At 35.2% G+C, this 17,405-nt stretch overlaps 1 protein-coding gene across 50 annotated transcripts in view; it reads right to left on the bottom strand.

Moving 5' to 3' along the window:
* Positions 1 to 17,405, bottom strand: part of CLASP2 (cytoplasmic linker associated protein 2) — a 218,406-nt gene that overhangs the window by 72,282 nt on the left and 128,719 nt on the right. For 15 of the 50 annotated variants that reach the window (XM_005545504.4, XM_005545510.4, XM_065539764.1 and 12 more), the window contains 5 exons: positions 13,179 to 13,241; positions 12,123 to 12,229; positions 10,418 to 10,441; positions 8,863 to 9,107; positions 6,546 to 6,609 (listed from right to left, as the gene is read on the bottom strand). In XM_005545504.4, coding sequence (XP_005545561.3) covers positions 6,546 to 6,609; positions 8,863 to 9,107; positions 10,418 to 10,441; positions 12,123 to 12,229; positions 13,179 to 13,241 — 503 coding nt within the window. The remainder of the gene's footprint in view (positions 1 to 6,545; positions 6,610 to 8,862; positions 9,108 to 10,417; positions 10,442 to 12,122; positions 12,230 to 13,178; positions 13,242 to 17,405) is intronic. The other 35 variants (XM_074030827.1, XM_065539774.1, XM_045387113.2 and 32 more) reach the window with 3 other exon arrangements.

Below are 17,405 nucleotides of genomic sequence, written 5' to 3'. Positions count from 1 at the left end.
TTCTTCAAGAAGGCGTCTCTGAGTTTCCCAAGTAGAAATATTTTTTGGTTATAAAACATGAGCAGCTAAATAAAAATGGGGACATGTTAGTTGCTGTACTCTACATAAGAAATTGTACTATTTTTAAAATTTTGTTATTGCTTTTGAGACAGTCTTACTCTATCACCCAGTCTGCAGTGTACTGGCACGATCATGGCATACTGCAGCCTAAAACCTCTGGGCTCGAGCGATCTTCCCACCTCAGCCTCCTCAGTAGGTAGGGCTACAGGTATGCACCATCATGTCCAGTTAATTTTTTTAGTTTTGTACAGATGGGGTCTACCTTTGTTGCCCAGCTTGGTCTCAAACTCCCAGCCTTAAGCAATCCTCTCACCTCAGTCTCCCAAAGTGCTAGGATTACAGATGTGAGCCATGTGCCCAGCCTGTACTATTATTTTTCAAAAATGCTTATATCGTATCAATGGTACTTAGTAAATGATCATATGCACACACATACACAGGTGACCCTTGAACCACATGCTTTTAAACTGTGTGGGTCCACTTATACGTGGATTTTCTTCCACCTCTGCCACCCCTGAGATAGCAACACCAACCCCTCCTCTTCCTCCTTAGCCTACTCAAGGTGAAGATGACAATAATGAAGATCTTTATGGTGATCCATTCCACCTAATAATTAGTAAGTAAATATATTTTCTCTTCCTTGTAATTTTAATAACATTTTATTTTCTTTCTGAGACGGAGTCTCACTCTATTACCCAGGGTGGAGTGCACTGGTGCGATCTCGGCTCACTGCAACCTCCGCTTCCCAGGTTCAAGTGATTCTCCTGCCTCCGCCTTCTGTATAGGTGGGATTACAGGTCAGCGCCACCATGCCTGGCTAATTTTTTTGTATTTTTAGTAGAGACAGGGTTTCAGCATGTTGGCCAGGCTGGTCTCAAACTCCTGAGCCCAGGTGATCTGCCCACCTCAGCCTCCCAAAGTGCTGGGATTACAGGCATGAGCCTGGCTAATAACATTTTATTTTCTCTAGTTTACTTTATTATAAGAACACAGTATACAGGCCAGGCGTGGTGGCTCATGCCTGTAACCCAGAACTTTGGGAGGCCGAGTCATGTGGCTCACTTGAGGTCCGGAGTTCGAGACCAGCCTGGCCAACATTGAGAAACCTTATCTCTACTACAATACAAAATCAGCTGGGCGTGGTGGGCGCATGCCTGTAATCCCCCCTATGCAGGAGAATTGCTTGAACCTAGGAGGCAGAGGTTGTGGTGAGCTGAGATTGAGCCATTGCATTTCAGCCTAGGCGAAAGAGCAAGACTCCGTCTCAAAAAAAAAAGAAAAAAAAATGCACTGTATGATACATATAATAAATAAAATATATGTTAATTGACTATGTTATTGGTAAGGTTTCTGGTCAATACTAGGCTATTAGTAGTTATGTTTTGGGGAGTTAAAAATTATATATAGATTTTCGATTCCACAGAGGTCTGTGTCCCTCTCTAAGTCAATTGTACTTACATATAGATACATATACACCAATCTATCTTCATTATCCATATCTAAAATTTGTTGAAAATTATATACAAAATTTCTTACTTGATTGCCCTAATAAAAAGGGTTCTTGTCAGATGTTAATATGCTCCCATTTCCTTATCTATGATTAAAGAACAAAGTGGAAAATGGCTATGCTAATATAATACTAGTGATTCACATTTTCTTTCAGAAGACAAAGATGAGAATTACTATTCCATAATCCACTGTTTGCTTTTATGGAATGACATTAAAATGTCAATTGTGGGAAGGTAGGGGTTAAATTTTTTTTAAAAAATTGTGAAACTTCAGAATCATTTTTAAATAATTCAATGGAAGCAATCTTCAACAGAATCAATTTATTATCCCACATATCTCATAAATATAATTTGTTGGAAAAGAATTAAAATACTCAAGCTATTACAATTGAGGCAGACTTTGCTTTAACTCTCTTATATCTTAGGTGTGCCAGTCATCAAATATAGAACAGAAGAACATAATCAAATTAGATTAATTAGTAGATTAAAAAGCATATCTCCAAACAGAATGATAGTTTGCATAACTGCAAATAGCATTTCGTGGATTGCAAAGGTTCCAACACTGCATGAACTCTTCGGGAGAGAAAACAGAGAAAAAGGGTTAATTTCACAGTCATGCAGTAAAGTTAGGTTTCCAACAAATATTGAACCAACTTACTCTCTATTGAGAGTTCCAACACAGGGGACAGCATGCAAAAAGAAAAAAAGAAAAAAAAGAAAAACACACAAATTAGTCGCCATCAATGCAAAGTTCCTGTATGGAAGAAAAACACTTAGAAAATAAAAGTGACAAATGTTTTCAAAGTTTTATGATAAACTCAAAATAGTTTTTAAAACAAGACTTAAATGAATAGTATGGGAGAAGAACATATGATTTTGTTTCTCTTGCACCTCCTTGCCAGGAAAATTAAGAAAACTAAAGACAAAAACTCTTCTTTTCCAGACCCTACCAATCCTTGAGGTTAAACATCTGAAAAGAATCCAAGAATAATAGATACATACTCCCACTTCTGAACAGGGCCAACATTTGGTTCCAAAGCATAGTCTATAGAATTTTTTCCTTTCTTTTCTCTTTTTTTCCTCCTCTCAGAAGCAATACTTTCACAAGTTAAAATATTTCTGTGAAGGCTTGAAACAATAACTATTGATTGGAAGTAATAAAAGTAACTATAGTACTTTTTATTTTCCCTAGGTAAGATGTGTGTTATGGTCTCCTGATCCCAAGACTGCAGGCAGCTGAGCTTCCTAGAATGCTTGTCAGGAGATTCAACTGTGCCTCATTTTAGTAGCCACAGACTGAATTCCTATCCTTGCTGTCCAAGACTTAAGAGCATTATGATTCAAGAGGTAGTGTTACAAATACCATAAAATGTCAATTCAAAGCAAGCACCACAGTGAAGGCAGTTCTTTCCAGAGTCAAGTGCCAAAAATATATGGGATAGCTTTTGGCAACTGATACTGCTTGCATCTGATGGGCAAAAAATGGATCCAGAGCAGTCAAAATAAAAATCTGCCTCAAACTCCTTAATTTAAAAAATTTATTTGATCTCTAAAAAACTTATATATGGTACTTGGTATGTTCTAAGGGTTTACATATATTGACTCATTTAATCATCATCACAATCTTATGAGGTGGATATTACTATTAACTGTTTTACAGATTAATAATTAATAATTAAAGTACATACTGCTAATAAATTGGAGGTAGAATTTGAACCCAAGCAATCTAGCTTCACTATCCATACTTGGTATTTTAAATTCTCCCTCACACTGCTGAAGTAATGCTTCCAAAGGTACGTCTCATCTACTCAGTGACCGCTCACTGCCCTCAAGATAATGTCCAAAGCCTACCATTTTGCAGTACAACATCTGTTGTACTACTTCACTTATAACAAATACTAAAAGGCTTTAAAATAACACATTTGCTGATTTATGGTCTAAATTATTGTCTTACAGATATTGTGGTTAATTACTTGTTTCTATACGGGCATATGAAGTAAAAAGTTCATTTATCAAATTACAGACATCAAATAATTTCAGCTTTCCAAGGGTATAGGTTCCTGAACATATGTTTCTATTTTAGTGTCAATGACAAAGAGTTGATCATATACGACAGGGGTCAGCAAAGTATGGCCTGCAAGCTATTTCTAATTCTTAAAAAGTTTTTACAGTCATTTAAAAAATGATTTTAAAAGCAATCAAAAGGGTATTTAGTGACACATGAAAATTATATAAACACATGGCCAGGCATGATGGCTCACACCTGTCATCACAGTACTTTGGGGGGACAAGATGGGCTTGTCACCTCAGATCACTTGAGGCCAGGGGTTCAAGACCAGCTTGGCCAACATGGCGAGAACCCGTCTCTACTAAAAATACAAAGAATTAGCAGAGTGTGGTGGCACATGACTGTAAGCCCAGCTACTTGGAAGGCTGAGGCATGAGAATCGCTTGAACCCAGGAGGCGGAAGCAGTGAGCCAAGATCATGCCACTGTACTCCAGCCTGGGTGACAGAAAGAGATCTTGTATCAAAAAAAAAAAAAAAAAATTACACACACACACACACACATATACCCTCACATTCTAATGTTCACAAATAGAGTTTTATTGCAACCCAACACACACATTTGTTTATTTATTGCCTGTTAAGGGTGCCTTCGTGCTATAATGGCGTAATTGAGTAGCTGGGACAGAGACCATTATGGTCTGCAAAGCTACATTATTTACAGAAAATAGTGGCTGAGTCTGATATAGAACAAGATTGCATTCAGAAAAAAGATACCAAAAAAAGTTGCTTGATTCTGAAGATGGAACTGTTGGTCTAAAAATACATTAAAAAGGGAGGGGTGCAGCTATTTTAAAAATATCAGAATACAATGCAAAAACTCAAAAATTTTTTTTTTTTTTTTGAGACGGAGTCTCGCTCTGCCGCCCAGGCTGGAGTGCAGTGGCCGGATCTCAGCTCACTGCAAGCTCCGCCTCCAGGGTTCACGCCATTCTCCTGCCTCAGCCTCCCGAGTAGCTGGGACTACAGGCATCCGCCACCTCGCCCGGCTAGTTTTTTGTATTTTAGTAGAGACGGGGTTTCACCGTGTTAGCCAGGACGGTCTCGATCTCCTGACCTCGTGATCCGCCTGTCTCGGCCTCCCAAAGTGCTGGGATTACAGGCTTGAGCCACTGCGCCCGGCCTAAAAACTCAAACATTTTTAACTCAGCACAGGATGGTGACATGTCTAGTCTATCCTTAATGAATTACATTATTGACAGAGTCTCTGATGGACAATCAACGGCCACACAAAAATATGAAAATCTTCCCATTACATTTGTCTTCACAGAATTGACTAAAAAACAAAAACCAAAATCAAACAAACAAACCAGATGGGTAGGTAAGAATTTTATGTTGCTTTAAAGCCCTAAGAAGAGAAATTTGATGCAATCCTAGGGAAAATAGTAGCTGGTTCTCCACATGTATTAAGAGAGGCCAAACATTTGTGCTCAGTTAAGTTTCTATACCAGTGTTAAACTCAGCTTTCCTATTTGATCTTTTCTTTATCACTATATATCATGGCATCCAACCAAACTGCATTATTGCCTTAAAAGAAAGTCAAAAACTATGACTTCAAGAAATAATCTAGCTTTGGTCTTATATCTTCCAGTAGCAGGAATTACTGAAGATGCTTAATAACTATGTATTTCAAAGTTGAATAGACTATTAATTTAAATGTTTAATAAAACAAGTTAACCCAAATAACTGTCTTGTCCTTCGGCTTATATTGCCAACTAAAAATACCAACAGTTAATTTGTTCAGGATTTATAGAAATTTTTACATTAAAGACTTACAGCTGTAATCAGTGATAGCAATATCAATATAGAATGGTACAGTTACCTGCATGTTCAATTATAAGTTACAAACTTTACCAAATGTATTTTCTTCTTTGTCTTTTAATAGGATATTTTATCCTTAAATAAATAAAACTTCTGATAGAATAATCTTTGAAAATATTGTTTTAAAGTATAAGCAATTTATTTAGATAAGTATATCCCCCACTGGATTTAAATCATTAGCTGGATTTTAGTTTATGTATAAAGTGGATTTCATTATCTTTAAGTAGTGTTGTAAGTAATGAAAATACCAAAAATAGGAAAAAAAAAAGAGGAAATGAGATGTGCAACAATAAAGTGAAGACAATAAACAGTAAAGTGAAATTCATTAATATTTTTCTTATCATTTCCTTGCCATATTTCCCTCTCACTTAGGTTAGAAAGTCTCCTGTAGACATTTGGTATCCTAAGGGAAAATTTCACCATTGTCAAACATACTGCTGGAAACGGAATATGTGACCACAGTTTTATAACAGCACTATGCATCCAGGTAAACCAAAATTTCACAGTACACATGCAGATTACATATAAGTACTTAAATAAATATGTTTTAATCAACATTAAAAATGAACAAAGTTCTGAAAATTTTTACAGACTATTTCAATGTAAGAAATGTCTCTTATATTACCACCAAACTATGGCTGGAACCACATTTTGTGCCTTTGTGTTAATTAATGACAATTCTTTTCTACAAAATTATTATTTTCAAATTGAAATATATTTACATCAATGCTGTAATTAATCACAGACAAAAACAAAATGTTAAAAACTTTTTCAGCTTACCCCAATTATGTCTTTTACAAACACTAAAACAGTCTTAGTAACACAAAATACACCAACTTGACTAAATTACATGAGTTGTAACTGTATCCCCTTTAATTTTCAGTCTTAGACCATCTATCATTGGAGAAGCTCAAAAAGTTACCAGAGATTAATTTCTAAATTATGTATGATACCAAACAATTTTAATGATGTTTGAAAATATTACTGCCATTTTGGGACAATAAAATAAGAAAGGCCTACAGTGTTTCTACTTTGACAATATACAAACGACACCCTATAGAAATAAATAATCTTAAATACTAAAACATACCTTGCCATGAGGGTCAGCAAACATTCTTGTGAAAATTTCACATAATCTTTTCAGTTCAACTCGACTGCCAAAATAATACAGCGGTTAATTAATATCTTGCTGTAGCAAGAAGTCATATAAAAGTAACTTTACACATAATTTTCTTAAAAAAAAAAAAAAGGTTAGGTTGGGCATGGTGGCTCACAGCTATAATCCTAGCATTTTGGGAGGCCGAGGTGAGAGGATCGCTTGAGCCCAGGAGTTCAAGACCAGCCTGGGCAAAATGGCAAGACCCTGTCTCTATAAGTTAAAAAAAAAAAAAAAAAAAAAAAACAGTTGGGAATGGTCGGGCACAGTGGTTCATGTCTGTAATCCCAGCACTTCGGAAGGCTGAGGTGGGCAGATCACTGGAGGTCAGGAGTTTGAGACTAGCCTGGCCAACGTGGTGAAACCCTGTATCTACTAAAAATACAAAAAAGTAGCTGCGCTGGGCATGGTGGCACATGCCTATAATCCCAGCTACTCGGGAGGCTGAGGCAGGAGAACTGCTTGAACCTGCGAGGCAGAGGTTGCACTGAGCTGAGATTGCACCACTGTACGCCAGCCTGGGTGACAGGGTTAGTCTCTGTCTCAAGAAAAAAAAAAAATCAGCTGGGTGTGGTGGTGCATGCCTGTAGTCCCAGCTACTTGGGAGGCTGAAGCGAGAGGACTGTTTGAGCCCATGAATTCAAGGCAGCAGTGAACAATGATTGTGCCACTGCACTCCATCCTGGGTGACAAAGCGAGATCTCATCTCTTAAAAATCAGAAACAACGACGAAATCATTAAAAAACATCAGCCCTAAAAATTGAGAAATTTGTGGGATTTCCTAGTCAGGGCTAAATACAAAGTTACTAAATACAACAATTACTCTGTTGTAGCTCACACTATCTTAAAGGTTAAAAGTTAAGAAGAGAAATACAATTGTCCTTTATTAATGGGATGAAGGATATTTTACATGTGGCATTCCCAATACATGAATTTTATCATTTTAAGTGTTAAGATGTTTTCTTAAATGTTGCTACTGATGGGATAAAATCATTCTAAACTATGCTTACTCCCTTGCCATTTAAAATGATCAACACATGAATTCTATCCTTTTAGGTGTTAAGACATTTTCTTAAATGTTGCTGCTTACGGGCTAAAATCATTCTAAACTATGCCTACTCCCTTGTCATTTAAAATGGCATGCTGAATCTAATATTAACTTAATCTTGATGGGCTGGGAACAATATTATGATGGTGGATTGCAGTGATTCATGATGTGTGATATGCACACATGAAAATATATTTAGGTAATACAGAAACATTTATTTTAAATTATATAGTTCTAATATGTCCTAAAACAAATACACAGGAAGTAAGTACATCAAACTCTTATTTCACAGGTATCAAGTCAGGAAGTAACCCTGTACATTCCACCATGCTTAACCCTATGAAATATCTGAAGCTAGGTTCTCAAAGGGGTCAACTATAGGTTTAAAACATCACACAGACAAGGACAATAAAGCAAGTAGGGGGAAAAAGACATGATAATGCCATTAGCAAAGGAAACAAAACCCCAAACCCAAAATATTAACAAATATCTGTTCTTAAAGAAATTCCTTCCAATTCAACTTTGTATTACACTAAAATTCACATATTACACACACACTAAGAATATATCTTCATTTCCAAATAAGCATAAACATTCTTCCTCTCATTGAAAAACTTACCAGGAATAAATTTTAATAACCAGTTTTATTATTTAATATTAAAAGTAATAACATTTTAAATTTAATTTCTATGTGTGAATAAAAAGTTTCCTTTTAAAATGTTTTGTTAAATAGAACAATTGCTGGGCACGGTGGCTCACGCTTGTAATCCAGCTCTTTGGGAGGCCGAGGAGGGCGGATCACGAGGTCAGGAGATCGAGACCATCCTGGCTAACATGGTGAAACTCCGTCTCCACTAAAAAATACAAAAAATTAGCCGGGCATGGTGGCGGGCACCTGTAGTCCCAGCTACTCAGGAGGCTGAGGCAGGAGAATGACATGAACCCAGGAGATGGAGCTTGCAGTGAGCCGAGATTGTGCCACTGCACTCCAGTCTGGCTCCATCTCAAAAAAACAAAACAAAAAAAACAACCAATTTTTTTTTTTTTTTTTTTTTTAGTAAATGAAGGTATAGATGGTCCTCAAAGACTGAAGCTTTGGAAAAACACTTTGATGCAATCATATGAGTTCAGGACAAGTCTGTTTCTATACCAATATCTCTAAAGTATTATAGAAACAAAGTCAAATAAGACAAAACATCTCACCTTAGTGTTCTCTGATTTTTCAATAAGTTCTGCAGACCTAGGAGGCCTTCCTTCCTTTCTGACCAATTGGAACTAGCACATCTATTGAGGACTTCTGCCACATCTTCCGTCTGCCTCATATATGTAGGAATACTACCATTTCGAGAACTATAGGAGCGTTCTGAACAAGCACTAGATGCATCGCTGTTGGCGTCATCATCTGAATGCATTCCATATGATTCATATCTTCTTCGAGCTGGTTTTTTCTGTTATACATCAAGAATCTCATTAGCAGTGGCCAAAAGAATACATTGGCATTTCATAATTTCTACTGACCACAAAAGGATTGATTTTTGTTTTAAAATCAATGCAAAGCATGCTCTTAATCATTGTAATAACAGAATGTCAGTATTCAGTTTTCCTTCAGAAAACAAGTTTTAGAAGTTAGCAGAAGGTAAAACATTCTTTAACTATGGAAAGTGGTAGAAGCAGAATAAGAATATATGGAAGTTCAGATATGTAAAGTGGGAAGTGCTAAAAAATTGGGTTTTTCCTTTCCCCTTTTCATGAAAAACCAAGAACTACTAGAATGTAAATGAACAGAACTTGTATTAGAAATCTGAGTTGGTAAGAAGAAAATATTACCTTTTTAAAGAAAGAGTATAATGGATCAGAAAAATATTTTCCATGTATAAAGTTCCATTTTTTTTCTGTCTTTCTATCTTTTCTTTATTCTCCTTTAACCTCCATTACCACTTCTCTTGCCACTATTCCTTCCCTTGTACCCAACCCTCATGTCTCCTAGAGAAATAAAATACAAAGAATGATGAAAAACTATTTAGTCTACTATTATTTTAAGGAGGCAAACTCCTTGAGAGCCCTCTATGCTTTTCTCAATGTATCTATATTGTTTACTTCAATAAACATAAGAAAGCATATTCAGATTCCTTTGATTTCTTTACATCTAAATCTTATTTAATATATGTAACTGCCAGTTATACTTTGCATATTTCAAGTGAAATGAGAAAGAATAAATAGTTTATTTAAGATTTCCTTAAAAGAGTTGAAAACAAATCTTTATGTTATCTGATATTTGAATTTTGGTTGATGAGTGGTGAAGATGTCTATGAAACAGATTAAACACAATAATTTAAAATAGTTCCAGGTGGCAGTAAGTTATCCAAAGTCTAAAATCTAAAAAAACACGATTTAATTCAAAATAGTTTTAAGAGATGTTTCCATCACTAAAAACCTTATATTGATTTAGAGACACTAGCTTAATTTTGAATGGTAATGTTTCTTGTGTTAAGCTCTAGGATCACTTTTGTTATAGATGTCAGTGTGAATGACCTCATTTCATTTGTATGAAGTAGTCAAGCTGAAAGAATGAGCACCTCCAGAGGACATTATTCAAGCAGTATCTCTCTTTTGATAACCATATTTACAGAAAAATAGATGTATGTCTAAGGATTTTACTTCTACTTTAATTTTTAATAGAAGACCATCATTTGTTAAATTGATGAAAGAAAAAAAAGTTATCGTATCATAAGATGTCAGAAAATAGCAATGTCTATACCTTAGTCCGTATGTCTCCTAAGAGCTGAGAGCAGTAAATTTTTAAAGAGAAAAATTGAAAATAATGAAGAACATTTTGCTAATCAGCACAGTGAAGTCGGCATTAACAATGCCTATGATCAGAAACATTACGTTTTTTTCACACATAGGTACAAAGAACTGCTTATTAGCAGGCTCTATCTTTAATCTTGTCAATATTCTTTAGTTCAAAGAGAAATAGTGATGCTACAAAAATATTCCCATAACCAGTTTTCTCAAAGAAACCTAAATGTTCTTCCTATTTGGATCCTTTTGTCATTTCCAAAGTTAAATGTATTTCTGATCTTCTCCAGCACAAATTAGGCTTACTAGCTGGAAAGTTTTTTCCTTAAAATTGGTAGCTGTAAGTGGAACTTCTGTGCTCTGCAAGTAATGGAAGTACTCAGAATCAGATTACTGGGAGTCAAACTTTAGCCTTGGTAGTTAAACATTCCTCATATAATTCAAACACACCATCTCAGTGTTCTAAGTAATAGTTCAAGAATAAGCCAATCAATTCATAACATTTATGTAAGTAGAATTTAACTGGTAAATTATCCAATTGAAAAAACCCAGAAAACATGATTTGAGATACAGGGATGAGGAATAGCAAATCAAAAACATCTGATTAATTTAATATCATCAGAACAAGATGTGATCAATATATCCCATGCTGAGGAGAACAAAGTCCCTACTTAATTATATTAATTTATAAAAAATAATCAAGTGGCTGAAGTAACGGGAAATATTCAGCACAGTGAAATGGTTAGCACAGAACTACACATGTGATATTCAATAAATTATAGCTATTACCAATGAATCTTTTTAAAAACTTGCCTTTTCAAATCTATGCGGCAAACATTGTATTATATCAACACTAGTTAAGATGGGATCTACAATTTTAGGAAACATTTTTTTTTAAATTTCAAAACAAAGATGAGATCTCTTATAAGTTCTGGGTAAGAAACTGAGTAAATGTTTCTCAAACATAGGATTAGCATTATAATTTGAAAGAGGAAGTGATACTGAATTAACTTGGGAAATTAGCCAAAGCCAATTATATACATTTTAAAAAATGCTACTTCTTACATAATTTTAAGTGAGAAAAACAACAATGATATATGTATAGCAATCTTCTGACAAGCTATCATGGATCTGTAGAGCATGTTTTTAAATCTCACTGTTTAATGTGTCAGACATAAAGAATCATGAATTATATCTAACTATAAGATATAATTGTATCTTAATTATAATTTGTCAAGCTTGTACTTTATTTTAGTTCAAAAAACACAGATAGAAGACTAAACAAAATCCAACACCAAAGTAAAATAATCCCTAAATACCATAGTTTAAGCTAGACTTGAAATTACATGCTTTTAAGTGTACATATTTATATAATTTATCTCCCTTACCTTAAGTATACTACAGTGTATAAAACATATTACCATATTAAAGACATCTATATTTATATTTCTGATAGCCCATCAGTAATTTCGGCCGTGGTATACAATTCTGATTAATAAAGATCAATAATTATATTGTTCTGCTTTTTACACTGTCCACATTTTATCTTTAGATTTAATCACTGATTTTTCCCCATCCCCTTTCCCACATGGATAGACCGGCTTACTCATTCAATAGTTTCATAATTGGAACATTTATAATGATAAGAAAATGGAGAAGAGTACCAAGGCATCTGCTACCGCCTCCTCCACATCAGAACCTGTGTTCAGGACTCGCATGGCACTAACAGAAGACGACAGTCGACTTGATTGGCTGATCCCGTAACCCGGACCTAAATCATCAAAAGAAGGAAAACAGAATTAAAAGAGTCATAAATATAACAGGGTCAGGTTGGGAGACTTTAAGACCCTTACAGGGGAAGGAAAAAAAACCAATGGGGCAAAGCATTTTAAAAGCAATATTGTATTTTCTGGGCACATTTAGTTTTTGGCAAAATAAAAGGGTAAAGGCAATTAAAATTACTGACAATGTGTGAAAAATAAAGAACAGTCACTATTTCGCTATTTATTTATAACCACAAGGTAGAAGAAAGCACGGCTGGCAGACTAAGGGCTTGCAAGTCTATAGCCCTGTAATCCAGCTCTATCAGTTCAGGCAAATATCATCCATATGGTTGAATCACAGAGTAACCCAGAACAAAGATCAATCCTCAACCAATAGTGGTTAGGGAGATCCATGAAGAGACACGAGAAATTTACAAGGAAAATAAGCTCTAATTATCATCTCCTTTCCTTCAAGATAAGTTGGTTTTATTCTACAACTAAGAGATATCTATTTGATAGCTGTTAAGTGTCTACTATGTGCCCGACATTCTGAGGTATACAGAGACAAACCAGAGATGAATTCTCCCCCTCAACTGCTTTCTATACTATCATTTACAATTAAAACACTTCATCCACCATTTTGGTTTTTTTTTTTTTTTTTTTAAAAAAAAACACAACATACAATGATGAGAACATAAAAACAATTCTATATTTAAAAATGACACAACAGGTTATACAAAAAATGTCCATATACCAGTAAGAAAAATGCTCAATATAGTTGCTAAAGGGGAAAATGTTACTTGGGAGAAAAGAAAAAAAAAGTTTATTCTCCAACGAATTAAATTTAAATAATAAAAACAAATCAATTTTAAAACATGAATATTATTTAGTGGAAACGGAAAAGGATGAAAACTGAGATGAATGCCAGATGATAGTGAAAATGTACTCATCCTTCACCTGAGGCCCCATACACATCGGGGGCGTAGAGGGCACCAGTTGATCTGGAATGGTGTCTGGAGGCTGGAATAACAGGACCATACAAACCTCATCTATTACCACAGAAACAAGGAATAGTGGCAGCACTACTGTCAGGCAAGGAGAGTTAGTTAACACTGGTGTTATTCTTTATAGTCAATGATCAGAGTATTGCCAAATCGGGCAATGGAACATTAGCATTGCACCATCATTCCTGACACAAAAACACATCTTACACCTAAGTGGACAGACAGGCCTACAGGAGACAAAAGAAGTATTCAAATGGAAGGAAATGTTGAAGGTACAAGCATGAAACAAAAATACGAACATTATAGTTTAAAAAAAAAACCACCATGGTAACTAGTAACTAATAAAATCTTATCTCCTTTAATTCTGACATCCAATGAGGCAGTAAATTAGTATTCAATTTTACAGATGGTGCTATGGTCTAACTGACTGACCTTCTCCAACACCCGATTCATTCATATGTAGAAATCTTAATCCTCAAGGTGATGGTATTAGGAGATAGGTGGGGCCTTTGGGAGCCAATTTGCCCTCATGATTGGGATTAGTGCCCTTATAAAAGAGACCCCAGAAAGCTAGCTAGCTCCTTCTAACATTTGGGAACACAATGAGAAGGCATCATCTGTGAACAAAGGAATGAGTCCTCACCAGACACCAAATTTGCTGGTTCTTTAATCTTAGATTTCCTAGTCTCCCAAACCATGCCAAATAAATTTCTGTCATTTAAAAGCACATAATCTATGTTATTTTGTTACAGTAGCCTGAACAAACTAAGAAAGATGAGAAAGCTAAAGCCTAGAGAGAGATTAATTAATTTGATTATAGCCACACTACTAGTGATACACTTCAGTATCTGTACTTTCAATTCCTCTGCCCTTAAACAGTAGATGTACCATCTTTAATTTACATTGTTCAAAAGTTAAAACACCTCATTTTGTTAACATTAACATTTTCCATAATGGTTCACATAACACCAATTCTGCATTCAGCAGATTATTTAAATATCAAGGCACATTTGAATATAAAAACATACTAATAATTTAACCAAAATGTAGAAATTTGTGACATATCTCCCTAATACTGCTCTAAAATCTAAATTTAGCATATTTTGCATAACACCATAAAGTCAACTTTTCTTACATATAGAAATGAATAGCCAAAAAATGCATTTTGATATTTAATAAAATATATTACTTTAATTTAGAAAGTTATTCTTCCCCAGATATATTACAGCAGTTAAAATGTCACTCTTTTGTTTGCTACAGGACAGCCTTAACAAACAGGAAGACTGAAAGAAAGGAGGATTAAATTAAGAGAATGCTGCACAAAATGTTTAGTTAGCCCTGAAAGGTGACTGGTATCATTAGAAAAATAAACTAAAATACATTGTTAGTTTTAATTTTACCTAACAGAAATAATTTCTAAAATGATAAGGAAGAGCTGAACAAGTTTAGAAATGTCTAGTGGACAAAAATCTTTGAAACACTTTACAGAATCAATAGTTATCTGTGACTGAAGATAATAGGTGTCTGAAATTAAGTAAGCCTTTAAAATATCTTGGTTCCAGAAATAAATGGAAACTAAAGGTGCAAGTTCCAGAGAAGTTAAACTTTGCTTGGCTCTGATTTATTTCTGATGCTTTAGGGCCCTCACACTAAACTTGTGATTCATCTGCTGAGTAACAATATCCAGTCACGAGCAACAAGGGGATTCCACCAAAGAAACAAATAATAGAAAGGACCAAAGAATGTAGGCAAATGTAGCAGAGAATGGGAATAGCAAAAACAACTTAATGTCTGGGAATGCTACCTTGCACCCCTGCAAAACAAACAGGGCTAATCTGCTGCCTTGCTATGCAGTACCTATATGTAAATAAAACGGCTATAAAAAAGCCAATTCTTCTAAAACTATGACTAAAAGGTTTAGTCATCTTCAGTGCAAATAGGAACTTTCATGAGAATCAGGAAAATGGTTTCCTTTAATATCAAAATTTAAGTAATTTTTAAATTGTCAAATGGAAGCTTTGAGATGAATCTAGAATATTAACGACTAGACAAAATATTTCTTTAAGAACTGGCATATTAAACCATGCTTACTTTTACAGTAATTAGTAGTGGATTATAAAAGTCCTCTAATCTCTAACTATTGTACAGATTTACAAAGTCCAGAAACACATTTTGGTTTCTTCTTGGTATGTTTTCTAGTAACCTGCAATATCAACATTATATAAATGCAGGTGCCCGTACCATTAAGAAATCTGAGATCCTTGCCACTGCAGTGTAATTTAACTGTTTCTAGGGTAAGTGATTAGAGTTTCAGGGGGAAGAGGTAGAATGGTAACAGCAGCAGCAGCAGTGGTGGCAGTGATGATGACCATGATGACCACGACAGAGTGCTCATTATGTGTCAAGCACTGCCTTGAGGGAGTTTTTAATGTATTTCTCATTTATGAGTCTCCGAAACAATCCTAAGAAGTACACACTATTATTGTCCTTGTTTTACAGATGAGGAAACTCAGGCATAGAAAGGTTACGTAGCTGGGGAATGAACCCAGGCCACCTGACCCTATAACATACATTCTTAAACCACTACACATCCAACTCCACTTCCCTCCACTTCTGAAATTGGCATGATTATTTTATACACACGCCGGATTTACTTCATTTCTTTAAATGTATATCCATGAGGATGCACCACGTATATGTGTGTGCGCGTGCACATACACACATACAGACACTCTGCAGACTAACTCTATTGCATATGAACTAAAAATATCTCTGACAAAGTACCTGCCACACACAGCCTTAGTGATGTGGAACAGTTCTTTTTACTTTGGCACCTCCCCACAGAGGGAAAAGAAAGAGGGAAACTCTCTGGCACCCGGGGCTGGAACACAAACAAGGGTTGAGCATATTCCTGTGACTCTAGCTTTAATGGGGTTTTCTAGGTCAGTACAAAAATGCCTAGTATATTTGAGCCAAATGGCCTAGAGAATGAGAAATTAACCATTAGAAATTCTTGGCCAGGTGTGGTGGCTCACGCCTGTAATCCTAACACTTTGGGAGGCCGAAAGGGGTGGATCACCTGAGGTCAGGAGTTCGAGACCAGCTTGGTCCAATATGGTGAAACCCCATCTCTACTAAAAATACAAAAACTAGGTAGGTGTGGTGGTGGGTGCCTGTAATCCCAGCTACTCGGGAGGCTGAGGCAGGAGAATCACTCGAACCTGGGAGGCGGAGGCTGCAGTGAGCCAAGATTGTGCCACTGTACTCCAGCGTGGGTAAGAGAGTGAGACTCCATAGTAAAAAAAAAAAAAAAAAAAAAAAAAAAAATTCTATACTACCATATATATCTGAGAAAATAAGAATCCACTGGATAAGTAGAACTATGTTCTCCCTGAGCATTTCAAAGTCTGAAGAGCAACCTTCTAAGTCTTACAGTAAACTACACTGTGTTAAAAAGAAAAAAAATCTGAAATGGCTACAGGCTTGTGCATTTAAACAAAGTACTAGTTAAAATGCTGAAGGATTATGCAGAAATTCTAAAGATTCTCAAGGTACATACACAACTATACCTCTCCAGTTATCCTAATACTGTTTAAGAAATCATTTAATATTTTTATAATTGAGGTAAATACAGTATTACAATCAAGGTTACAATACAATTGGGGACAAACAAGTTTTACTGCTGTGACAAGAGCATTAGCTCATAGGAAATGACTGTTAAACTGTAAAATACTATAAAAATGTTAATCCCTACCATTAACAAGTAGTTCATATATTATTTTGTGGCATTCTTTTTAGTAACCTAAGTTAAATGATCTAAGCTGAAATGTTAACATTTCCGCTGAAAAAGACAAAAGTATTTTATCAAACTAGTCCACATTTCACTTGAGATTAAATATTTAAATATCTTTAAATTTGTAGGTTTACCTGTTAAGAAAGATCTAGACTTCAATATTCTGAAGTTTAAATCTATGTGACATTTACTTGATTATGAAGGCAATCTGTTAATACGATGACTAACATATTCATTTCAGACATGTAAATCAAGTCAAAGGAATTTCCCAAACATGTAATTCCCTTTCCTCAAAATGACAGAAAAAAATTTCCTCAAAATGACAGAAAAAGATCTGTCAACAAAGAAAGCTGAATCCCAGGTATGCTGAAGTTAATCGGATAGCGA

Source organism: Macaca fascicularis, chromosome 2, assembly GCF_037993035.2.
Source record: "Macaca fascicularis isolate 582-1 chromosome 2, T2T-MFA8v1.1".
Taxonomy (NCBI): Eukaryota; Metazoa; Chordata; class Mammalia; order Primates; family Cercopithecidae; genus Macaca; species Macaca fascicularis.
Note: the sequence above shows the minus strand (reverse complement) of the source record. Positions and strands in the feature narration are given on the sequence as shown.